This window comes from Chinchilla lanigera, unplaced genomic scaffold (genome assembly GCF_000276665.1).
Source record: "Chinchilla lanigera isolate Chin_1 unplaced genomic scaffold, ChiLan1.0 scaffold00080, whole genome shotgun sequence".
NCBI lineage: Eukaryota > Metazoa > Chordata > Mammalia > Rodentia > Chinchillidae > Chinchilla > Chinchilla lanigera.
In genome coordinates, this window is record NW_004955481.1 from 3606275 (window position 1) to 3618383 (window position 12109).

At 39.4% G+C, this 12109-nt stretch overlaps 1 protein-coding gene across 3 annotated transcripts in view; it reads left to right on the forward strand.

Annotated features, from left to right (window-relative positions):
• The window catches only part of Ssh2 (slingshot protein phosphatase 2), a 252863-nt gene that overhangs the window by 226063 nt on the left and 14691 nt on the right, over positions 1–12109 (forward strand). For all 3 annotated transcript variants that reach the window (XM_005402672.2, XM_005402673.2, XM_013503356.1), the window contains 2 exons: positions 3603–3749; positions 6510–6710. In XM_005402672.2, coding sequence (XP_005402729.1) covers positions 3603–3749; positions 6510–6710 — 348 coding nt within the window. The remainder of the gene's footprint in view (positions 1–3602; positions 3750–6509; positions 6711–12109) is intronic.

Here is a 12109-nt window from a genome sequence, read left to right on the forward strand (position 1 = left end):
AGGTATTGATTTATAGATAATATGTACTAAATGTGACAGCTATATCTCCACTAATGATAGAAAAGAATTCAACAATAATTTTATGTAGTTAACTATCTAAAGATTAATAAAGCTTTGTAATTATACTATTAAAGATATAGTGAGTTGGGAATGAGGGAATGCAAAAGGAAAAATATGAAACCTTAAACTATATGATATGAGAAGGAAGAGAGAGAAGTGATACAAAAGATCCTATTGGGGAGTAGAAGAATGTTTATAGAGTTAATTAATTGTAACAGAAAAAACTCAAAATAAATAGAAGATAAAAGAAAAGAGGGAGAAAAAAGAAATTACATGGGAAATAAAAATAAGAAAAAAATAAAAGGAGAAAAATTAAAAGGGAAGAGAGGGGAAAATACAGAAAAAAAAAAGCTTAAAAAAGATAAGCAAGGAAAAGAGAGAAAGGAAAATTCCCCAAACCTCAATAAACTGGTGAAGAAACAAAGAGGAAAGGAAAGAAGAGAAAATTAAAGAATACTCAAAATGCATTAAGAAAAAAATTTCCCTGTGATTTGGTATGTGTGGTTTTCTTCCAGGTTTTACAATTTGGGGGCAGTGTCCAAGTCAAGATCTGAACCTGTCCATGCTGGTCAATAAAGCAGGCAATCAGGACCTGGGTCTATGCTGGATGCAGCCACCAGCAGGCAGTAGGAGTAGGGTGAGGTGACCAATGCCTTGACTTTCAAATCCAGAGCAACTCTGGCTGGGCCTGTCCTCTGACCATGGAGGTGAAGCCTGTGTACTTTAACACAAACCCTTCAGAGGATCTCTTTCTAGTCTGCTTTCTGACCACACTATCTCCTATAGCTGTATTTCACCCAGTCACTGTGGGAACATAACACTGGAAGCCCTGAAGTGAAACCATAGCCAACTGCTCTAAGTCCCAGGCTCAAACCATCAACTCTGTATAAATACCACATTTTCTTTATCCATTCATCTATTGATGGACATATAGGCCGCTTCTGAGATTTAGCTATTGTGAATTGTGCTGCATCAAACATTGGTATGCAAATATGTCTTTAACTCTTTCTTGAAGATATTGTATCTAGAAGGGGAACAGCAGGGTCAAAACTAGAGTCTCTATACTGATTTCCTTAATAGTTGTACTAGTTTACATTCCCACCAACAATGTGTAAGAGTTCCTTTTTCTCTGCAGCCTCTCCAACATTTGTTATTATTTGATTTCTTGACGCTAGCCATTCTCTCTGAAATAAGATAGAATCTCAGTGTCATTTTAATTTGCCTTTCCTTAATGGCCAGAGGTGTTGAACATTTATTTTTTTATGTATTTCATTTCATTTGTCCATTTTTTGATTGGGTCTTTTATTTGGGGGACCTGATTTTTTTTTAGCTCTTCATATATTCTAGATGTTAGTCCTCTGTCTAAAAAATAGCAGGCAAAAATGCTTTCCTATTTATCTCTTCATTCTGCTGGTCATTTCTTTTGATGTGGGAAAGCTTTTCAATTTGATGTAATCTCATTTGTTGATTCTTAGTATTCTTTCCTGTGCAATCAGGGTTCTGTTCAAAAAATCCTTGCCTATGCCTTCAAGAGTTTTACCTATTTTACCTCCAATGTATTGTTTCTGTTTTAACATTTAGACATTTGACCCATTTCTATTTTAGTTCAGTGCATGGTAAGACCTGTGGGTCTGTATTCAGCCTTTTGCATGTGGATAGCCAGTTTTCCCAATACATTTATTAAAGTGGCTATATTTCCTCCAGCATATGTTTTTGGCCCCTTTGTCAAAGATTGGGTAGCTGAATGTGCCTGGGGTTGTTTCTGCATCCTCTATTCTGTTCCACTGATCCACATTTCTCTTTTTCTTTTCCCCAATACCATGTCAGTTTTATTACTTTAGCTGTGTAGTATAACTTGAAGTCTGGGGTTTTGGTGCCTCTTCTGTTGCCCAGAATTTCTTTTGCTATTCTAGGTCTCTTCTGATTCCATATCAATTTTCTCTAGTTCTGTGAGGAATGCTTTTGGTATTTTGATCAGAATTGCTTAAATGTGTATATCAGCTTAGTTTAGTTTAGTTTTTGAAACAAGGTCTCACTCTGCAGTGCAGGCTGGTCTTGAACTCACTGTGTGGCCCAAGTTGACCTCTAACTTATGGCAGTCCTCCTACCTCAGCCTCCCAAGTGCTGGGATTATAGGCATGCACCACCATACCCAGCTCCTGTGTATCAGTTTTGGAATATGGCCATTTTGACAATTTTGGTTCTGCCTGTCCAGGAACAGGATATCTTTCCATTTTCTGATGTCTTCTTCAATCTCTTCTTTAAGAGTCATGTGCTTGTTTTTTAAATTCAAAAAACAAATCTTCCTAGTAATGGGCTCTGATACTCAGGCTGATCACGTCTCAGAAACATCTTAGCCATTTGGCCTTAACCACACAGTGTTGTTTAACTGTGTCTTTCTCTTTTTGTAGTCACTTTTTTGACTTTTCAGATTCAGCTTCTCAAGCATTTGGTTCTGAGGAGGAAACAGCTTCTTCAAAATATATTTCATATTCTGTTGTTGGAGTAAACTCTAGTAATGTCTAGGCATTTTTTGAGATGCTGCAGTGAGAGATAATAAAAGAAATTTTTGATAAATCCTTTTCTGTGTACAGTTCAGTATGAGAGAACCCTCAGACACACCCTCTGCTGTAGCAGCCAAGAATGCAGCCAGATAGAGTTAAAGGAGTTTCAAGTCCAAGTTTCCTCTGACCCTCCCAGCCCTGGCCTCGTTTGCCTTTGATTATTTTAGAGAGAGTAATAGAGCAATTTCTAACAATTTTGCATTTAGAAAAATAGGAAGAAGTTTTTTCTTTTCTATTTTCTTGGGGTACATGTCAATAGTCTGATTTTATACAATCAATTTTAGTGATAGAAATTATGTTAGGGATCTTAGGTTGATTCTTTGGAGAAAAATACAAGGCCATAATAAGAGACTATGAAAAATTAGATTGTGCTGGGCATGGTAGTGTATGCCTATAATCCCAGCACTTGGGAGATTGAGGCAGGAGGATCACCCTGATTTTGAGGCCAACCTGGGCTATATAGTAAGTTCAAGTCCAGCATGAACTACATAGTGAGACCCTGTCTAAAAAAAAAAGATTGTGTAACTATGCATAAACTGAAAGTAGAATTTAGGCCAGGTGTAATGGTGCATGGCTGTAATATCAGCTACCTGGGAGCTAAAGTAGGAGAATCATGAGTTTAAGGCCAGCCTGGGCAATATGGTACAACTCTGTCTCAAAATTTAAAATAAAGACTAGAGGTGTACTTCAGTGGCAGAATGCCCTAAGTTTGATCCACAGAACTACATAAAATAAAGAAAGAACTTTAGATGTTGAACTTAGCACATAGCTGTTTGCTTAGTAACTCCCTCATGTCCAGACATAACCAGATGTTGTCAAATAATTTCTTTACTAAACAGCCTCTTAGTTTTGGGGCTTTTGTCATTGTTTATTATATTTATTATATGGAGTAAGCATGTTTTAAATAAGAAGAACAGTGCTGGGAATTGGATTTAGCCTGGGCAGTAGAACACACTTTCTCCCTTGGTTTCCTCACAGGGTGCGGTATATCTTGAATGTCACTCGAGAGATAGATAACTTCTTCCCAGGAGTCTTTGAGTATCATAACATCCGTGTGTACGATGAAGAAGCAACGGATCTCCTGGCTTACTGGAATGATACTTACAAATTCATCTCCAAAGCAAAGTGAGTAATAGTCTTCACACATATACGAATCCTTGTTCCTGAAGCATCACATGTGGCTGGGGCCAAGCGCTCTAGATAACTTATTATTGGTACTCAGGGAAAAATGACATAAAGGAAAAAACTGACTGAGACTTTGCAATTATAGACAAAAGGCTAACGACCTCATACTTTTCTTTCAAGGGAAAACACTATTTACAGTGAAAAGAAGGGCTTGTTAGGGCTGGGGATTTAGCTCAGTGGCAAAGTGCCTGCCTGGCAAGCACAAGGTCGTGAGTTCGGTTCCCGATACCAGAGAAAAAACAAAAAAAAAACAAAAAAAAAAAGAAGGGCTTGTTGCAGCTGGGATTAGGGAGACATATGAAGCACCCCAGGCACAAATGGAGGCACTGCCTTTCAGACTTCCATGGGCGTAGGTCAGCATCAGAGAAGGAGTGGCCCCTTAAATGCTGTGCTCTGGGAACCTCCTGTATTTTAGACTGATCAGGGCCTCAGTTTGCTAATATAATGCCCTTAATCTGAACAACACTGTGTCATGGACATGGGGGCTGAAATTAAAGAGTAGAATTAGGTTAGGTGAAAACTGACTTAGATTTTTCATTACATGAGCTCGAAGCTGTCCTCTGAAAAACCCCAGTTGACAATATGCCAAAAAGATGTTTTCATGGGAGTAGATTTCATAATTGCATTTTACTCAGGTTTGTTTTGTCCAAGTTTGAGCACCTTTGGTGCCTGCAGGAATAGACCTGAAATTTGATGCACTAGCGTTGTCAGAGGTCAGTGGGAAAATATAGGTCACACGTCCCAACTTTCATGGCATTGGCTTCCTAACTGTAGTCTAAGTGAAAATCTTGTAGTACCATAAATAAAACAAATATTCCTAAATCATTTGAAATAAACACACAGACACACATCGAAGCCAACCTTAGGACATCAAAATTTGAACCTAGTTGACAAGGAAAAGGCTAATCTTTCCTCCCTCTTGAGACTGCTTCAGTTATTCCAAACCATTCTCTGTATTCCTGTAGTTTATCTGGCTCATTCATTTTGGCATGTAACCACATGTTTCTTTGCATTAATACTTAACTCACATGTATCTGTCTCTGGAAATAAGATTATAAGCTTCTAGGCAAAAGCTTTGTTTACCATCACAGAATGAGTAAGTCAGTGAACTGACTTCTCCTTAAGCTTACAAATACATATTTTCGTTTACTGGAATAGCTCTTTGGGAATAACTGTATAATCTATATACACTAATAATGAGCAGTAGTTCTTTTTTCCTAGAGTTTAAAATGTTCCTACTTAAGCATCTGACAAATGTAATCAGCAAATCCATAGTTTGTTCATACATTCAGCAAATATTTGAAGGCTTACTGTGTGCCAGACACTGTATTGTTAACAGAATTAGCATCACTGAAGAATGGTCATACTCAAGGTAATTAGCTCTGGCATAGTGAGATTCAGGTGTTTTGTTTGTATAGCTTTATGGTAGCTTTGTTTTCTCTTCCTTTCACCCATAAAAAAACAATGGGCTGAGCTGGGGACGTGGCTCAGTGGTAGAGCTCTTGACTTGCACGCACAAGGCCCTGAGTTTGATCCCCAGCACCACAAAAAAAGAAAAGGAAAGAAAAACCAATGGGCTAGCTGGGCAAGGTGGGGCATGCCTGTAATCCCAGCACTCAGGCTGAGGCAGAAGGATTGTTCTGAGTTTGAGGCCAGGCTGAACCACACAGGGACACCCTTTCTCAAACAAACAAACAAAAAAAAAATAGGGCCTGAGTGTGACTCAGTAATACAGCACATGTTTAGTGTGCATGAGGCCTTGCTGTTCAATCCCCATCACAGTGCCTGCCTGGCAAGCACAAGGTCCTGAGTTCAATTCCAGGTACCAGAAAGCAAACAAACAAAAAAAAAGATAGCTGTCATTCCTTCTTCCCTCACCACTGAGAAAGGCATATGGCACATTAAATGTACCCATTCATACTCTCTGGGTTGTATAACCAGTCTCTAGACAAGACGCCAATTGTGGTGCCATGAAAAGTAATATCTAGGGCTATGTCTGAGTAGAGGGGAAGGTGGGTTTCATTTGGCTTGTACCTTCCTCCGAGGACAGAACCCTTATTGGAACTTAAACTGGAAACAACCCATAACATTGGAATAGTGAATCATTGCCACACCTGTAACACAGGAGAGCACCCGCCATGAGTATGTTCCACAGCACATAAAACGAACTCCAGTCTCTACATTCAAAATGTCTCTACTCTCATTGCACTTAACATATTTAATTTTGTCTGTTTTCCCCCACTGAATCCTACCTATTAGGGTAAAGCTATGTGTTACTTATGTTTGCATCTTGGCAACTTGGCACATTGTCTTATATATGGTAAAATGCATGCTAAATGATTGTTGAATGAGTAAGAGGCGTAATGTTAATGCTGACTGTTATTTAAGAGAACACTTAAAGCTGCCTAACCTACCCTTGCATTTGTTTTTTTTTTTTATTTTTTTTTGGTTTTTCTCTGGTACCGGGAACCGAACTCACAACCTTGCGCTTGCCAGGCAAGCGCTTTTGCCGCTGAGCTAAATCCCCAGCCCCTACCCTTGCATTTGATCAGAGAGGTACATAAGTGTACCGAGATGGGGAGATGTCACAACATGAAAATGGGAGAGTGGGACAGGAGACTCAGAAGACTCTAGATCTTGGCTTTTAAAATGTACCCACTATTGCTTTTCTCTACTCTGCACCTCAATCCTCCAAACTAGGAAACATGGATCTAAATGTCTTGTGCACTGTAAGATGGGAGTGAGTCGCTCAGCCTCCACAGTGATTGCCTATGCAATGAAAGAATACGGCTGGAATCTGGACCGAGCCTACGACTATGTGAAGGAGAGACGAACAGTGACCAAGCCCAACCCCAGCTTCATGAGACAATTAGAAGAGTACCAGGGGATCTTACTGGCAAGGTGAGTCCATCAGTGACCATCTCAAGATGCTCCCTCCTTCATGCTCAAGAAGGAAAGATGAAGTGTTCATTCCTATAGCCAGATCTCAGCCGAATCTGGATGTGATTTTTAACTTCTATCAATCAAATTTTTAAAAATAAGTATAGGTGTTTAAGATTAGCATAGAAAATTAGGCACTTAATCTTCTGGCGGGGAAGGGGGTTGGCTTTTTTGAGGTAGGGTTTCACTGTGTAGTTCAGATTGGCTTTGAACTCAGTATGTAGCCCAGGCTGGCCTCAAATTTTTAGTGATCTTCCTGCCTCAGCCTTCCAAGTGCTGGGATTGCAGATATATACTACCATGCCCCCTAGTACTTAATATTTCAGGTTGATACTAGGTTGATATAAATTAAAAGATGGATATACTGTTTCCTTATTTCATTCTCAACTGGGTACAGATTTTAGTAAATACTTCTCAATGTCTTGTAAAGCTAGATACAACTGCCTTAGTAAAATGAATACCAATTATACCTAAGGTAATGCTAGACTTAAGTCAAATTCTTGGAAATTTTTGGCCATTTAAAAAAAAATACCCACCACTACTTTGAGTATTTTTTCCTTTGGTGCTTGGTTTCATTCAGTCCTCTCTAGTAATTTTGGTCACATGACAAATACTCATTATCCATTTGAGGTATTAAGATATTTCCCAGAAACAGCTGCTTATTTCTTTTTTTCTTTTCTTTTCTTTTCTTTTTTTTGAGACAAGGTCTTGTTATATATCCCAGACTGGCCTCAAACTCCTGGCAAGCCTCCTGCCTCAGCCTCCCGAGTAGTAGGATTGCAGGCATGTTCCACCACATGGCTCCTTTTTTTGAAAAGCTTTTAATGAAGTTTTTTATATATTATTTGCAAAAATGCAGACAATTATAAAGGGAAAAAATATAAGCTCAATACTCAGAGGCATTAGTTGACATTACCTATTTCTCTAGGCTTTATCACATATTTTGATGATTGTTTTCTTCACAAAAACTATTTTTTAGCCTTCCTTTACATCCACTGCTAGGTGTTCACTATCTTCCTGTATCAATAAGGCACAGCTGTTTCCAATAATAACTTGGTAGTTACTAAAATGAATAATTAATTCACTGCCCATTTGGGGGTGAAAACTACCTTCAGCTGCTCTTGGGAATAAGTATCAGACATAAAATGACTTGATCAGTTTCTTGAGATTCCACATGCTGAAATTCTGTGGATTGCTAGATTTTACTGTTTTTTCCACATGGACGCATTTTAGGTAAGTTTGCTAGGGGGAAAGCACAGCTGCGTAGAAGCAGTTGAAGCTGGTGCCAGGGTTTGACTCCAGCAAGTCTCATGACTTGGTCTTGACTCTTGAATCTGGGCTGTGTTTCCCCTGGACAAAATGTTAAATAGCTTTCCAGCCTATCCAAGCAGAGGGACCACCCCCTGAAGTATTGTGAAAATGTGGCCACAAAATAACATTATGGTTTCCACTAAAAAAAACCCTCCCTTTTACTCAGCATTTGGCATGACTTCATCTGAGTTGTTCTCTTAGGAGGCTGGGAGAATACTCAAGCCTACTCTATTTAAAAAAATTGGTACATCTTTGGGGTCAGATTTTGATGACATTTTTTGTTACATTTTTAGATTAAATCAAAAGGTAGGGCACAGTACTTCTTTTTGGCAAGAAAGAGGCATCTAAGGGTTTCACAAGACATAAATATTATATATTCCCAAACACACATATGACAGATGTTAGGCAATGTCCTCACGTGACCCGCTGAGAGGAAGGATACGATGTGTCCTGCCAATTTCAGTATTTACTCTGGAATCCCAGGCTACTGCAAGCTGTTGGGTTGAGTTTTTTTAGCATATGTGGTTTTTGTTACATATTAAAGGAACTTTGAAAAAATCTTAGATGAAGATACAAAAACATAATAAACCCCCAAATCACCCCTGCTCTTCCCTTTCTTTTTGTATTCCGTCCTGACTTTCTGGGCTTGATTCATGTAGGGAAGCTAAGCCGTGGGGAGGGAAAAACCACAGAATTTGAGTCGGTAGATCTGGTTTCCATTCCTTGCTCACCCCCTTGCTGCAACCTTGAGAAGTTACTTCACATTTCCCATGCTAACCCAACCCCATCTGTAAAATGAGCATCAAGAAAGCTACCTCACATGGTTATTGTGAATAAAAATGTGTGTGAATGTTTACTGTATATTGTTGGGGGTTATTCCTCATCAATTCCCATCCATTAATTCTCTGTTCCCAGAGAACACGTATGTGTACATGCTATTTATTTCTTCTTCCTTATCATCAACCACTACCTCCCACCACCAAAAACACACTAACTCCACTAAAAAGTGGAAAGGGAGGTGTTCCTAGAATCCCCTGGATTGTGATGTTTCCTAGATTTTAGTTTCTTTTTTTTTTTTCTTTTTTTTTTTTTCTGGTACCGGGAATCAAACTCATGACCTCGCACTTGCCAGGCAGGCGCTGTGCTGCTGAGCTAAATCCCCAGCCAAAAGGCTTCTGGATTTGAGAATATCTGCCTCGACTCCACTTTCTTCTTCTTTTTTTTTTTTTTTTTGGTTTTTTTTTGTTTTGTTTTTTTTCCGGTACTGGGAATCGAACTCACGATCTTGCGCTTGCCAGGCAGGTGCTGTGCTGCTGAGCTAAATCCCCAGCCCCTTTCCTAGATTTTAAATATGAGTCCAGTTTAGAGAGATCACTTAGACTGCTTTAAGCTGCAAGTAATAAAATACCTCCAACAATAAGGATCTTAACAAGAAACTACATACTCATATTAAGATTAGGTTAGTTCTAAAGGTATGGCATTGTAGCAGATCAAGGAACTTGTATTAGCGATACTGTTTGTTTGGCTTTTTTTGTTTTTTGGGTTTTTTTTTGTTTTGTTTTGTTTTGTTTGGTTTTTTTCTGGTACCAGGAATCGAGCTCACAACCTCGCACTTGCCAGGCAGGCGCTGTGCTGCTGAGCTAAATCCCCAGCCCCTATTTGTTTTCCTAAGTCCAAAGAGAAAAGCATTACCAGAACCAGGAAGGAGACTCTTATAGAAAAAGGGACCTTCAAAGATAAACAGTAACCTTCAGTGAGGGAGACACAGCTAGTCTGAGGGGAGTTCAGAGAGAAAAAAACACATCGCCCTAAGTCTCTTCACTCCAGTCTCCTCTTAGTGCTCCTTTTTAGCTAAACCTTGTGGAAGTCAGAAGACAAGGGATCCTGTTGAAGTGGTCTATTGATCAGCTGTCAGCACAGACAGCAGGATGCAGAAGCTGAAGAGCAGGCTTGCAGTGATAAATAGAAATATCTGCCCTAACACCACACTACAGATAGTTTTAAAAGTTGTCATCTCTCCTAACACAGAAGTAGCCTGATGATGATGTGATCAGGGACTTTAGTGTGCTCCATCTTTCTGCTCTACTTTCCTTAATTAATGTTCAGCCTTGAGGTTCCATCCTCATGATTGCTGTGTATCGCCCACATTTGTAGGTATCTACATGTAAATTAAATATGGCTGAAGGAAAAGGGCATTTAAATTAGGGAGAATAACCTTTCAAGCTTCCTATAGACTTCCCCTCCAGACTGTTGGGCCAACACTGGGTCTTGTCAAGGAGACAATGTACAGGATTGACTGAAACATTTATATTTTTCCTCTGGAGCTAAGAAAGTACTACATACTCTGACTCCCTGTGACGGTGAATAGCTAGCCAAGTCAGGCCTCTGACAGTAACAAAAGTGGTCATTGGGTATATAGCCATTAATGTATATTGTTCAGAAACCTTGGTACTTTAAATCCAGATGAATTGGGCCCAGCATACACTTTACTGGTCCCAAAGTCCTACAATAGAATCTGTCTGCTTAGAAGAGCAAAGATAAAAGAATCTCCACACTTCTGCGGTTGTCTGAAGCTTTGTCAAGCCTTGCGGTTTAGGTAACCATGAGAGTCAAATCCTTAGAAAAATCACACTCAGTTCTACTTCCAAAGAAATTCCACTCCCTGTCCAGGTGTTTTCTTCCTGTATTTCATATCTTCTCCCAGGAGGCATGTGGTGACTTTCTCAAGGAGTTAAGAACCTGTTCCTAGCATTTCTAGCTCTGTGGTTACCTAGTAGATGCTTATCTGGAGGTGACAGCTCTCTCTGAGCACTTTAGTTTACTGTTTTGGCCTCTTACTTTTTGTTTGTTTTTGTTTTTTTGTTTTTCTTCTGGTACTGGGAATCAAACTCACAACCTTGCACTTGCCAGGCAGGCACTGTGCCACTGAGCTAAATCCCCAGCCCATGTTTTGGCCTCTTAGAAGAGAAGTTTACAAAGTGACACCAGGTTCCAATAGTGAGTAATTTATGAATTGATTACAGTCTTTATCAGAGTGTAAGGGTGTAGGCCAAACTGTGAAAGCCCTTTCAAGAGACCTTTTCCATCGTTCAAAATATTATTAAAAGCTTGGAAATGCTTATTTAATATTCCCCTTTAGGCCTAAAAAGGAAGTGTCATAAAACCACTGATATTATGCGTATCTGGTTTTTCTTCTGTTTTTATAGTTGTGGGTTAGAAGTGAGACAGGAGGTGTGTATGTGTGTGTGTGTGTGTGTGTGTGTGTGTGTGTGTGTGTGTGTGTTGAAATTCTTCATTAAACTTCCAGCCCTGTTTATTTTTCTGCACTCTGATCATGTAAGTATCTGGCAGATTTATATTCCATTAGACAGTTTCAGATTTCAAGCAGACCATTTGCAAGCTGGACCATGTGTCTCTGGTATTAGATTCCAGTGTAAGAGGGCAAGGAAGAAAAACTGGGTAGTAGCCAGAGAGAATTTGTACTACATGTCCTCTGAAATGTCAGTTTTGATTCTTTGAAGGCTTCTCGCACAAGGACCTGAGGGAGGAGGGTTGACTTTTACAGTCGCTTTGCCGATAGTGACGTTGAAGTCAAGTTAGCTGATGCACAATGACCAGCCAGCCCCAGGGAACCTGAGAATGAAAGGACATGGACTCCTGGTCAGGTGATAGCCAAGCCCAGTTGATATTTGAAAAGATAGATAGATAGATAGATAGATAGATAGATAGATAGATAGATAGATTGATATTTTTTTTTTGGCAGTATTGGGGATCAGTACTACAGGATGCTGTACTACTGAACTACATTTCCCAACTTTTTTTGTTTTTATTTTTTTTATTTCTAGACAGGGTCTCCCTGAGTTTTCCAAGTAGAACTTGAACTTGTGATCCTCCTGCCTCATCCTCTGTAAGTGCCAGAATTAGAGGTGTGCACAACCATACTCCCTTAAAAGAATTTTAATAGCTTTTCAGTTAAATAATAAGCATGTAGACCAGGTATGGTGATACTTGCCTGTAATCTCACTACTTGGGAGGCTGAGGCAGGAGGA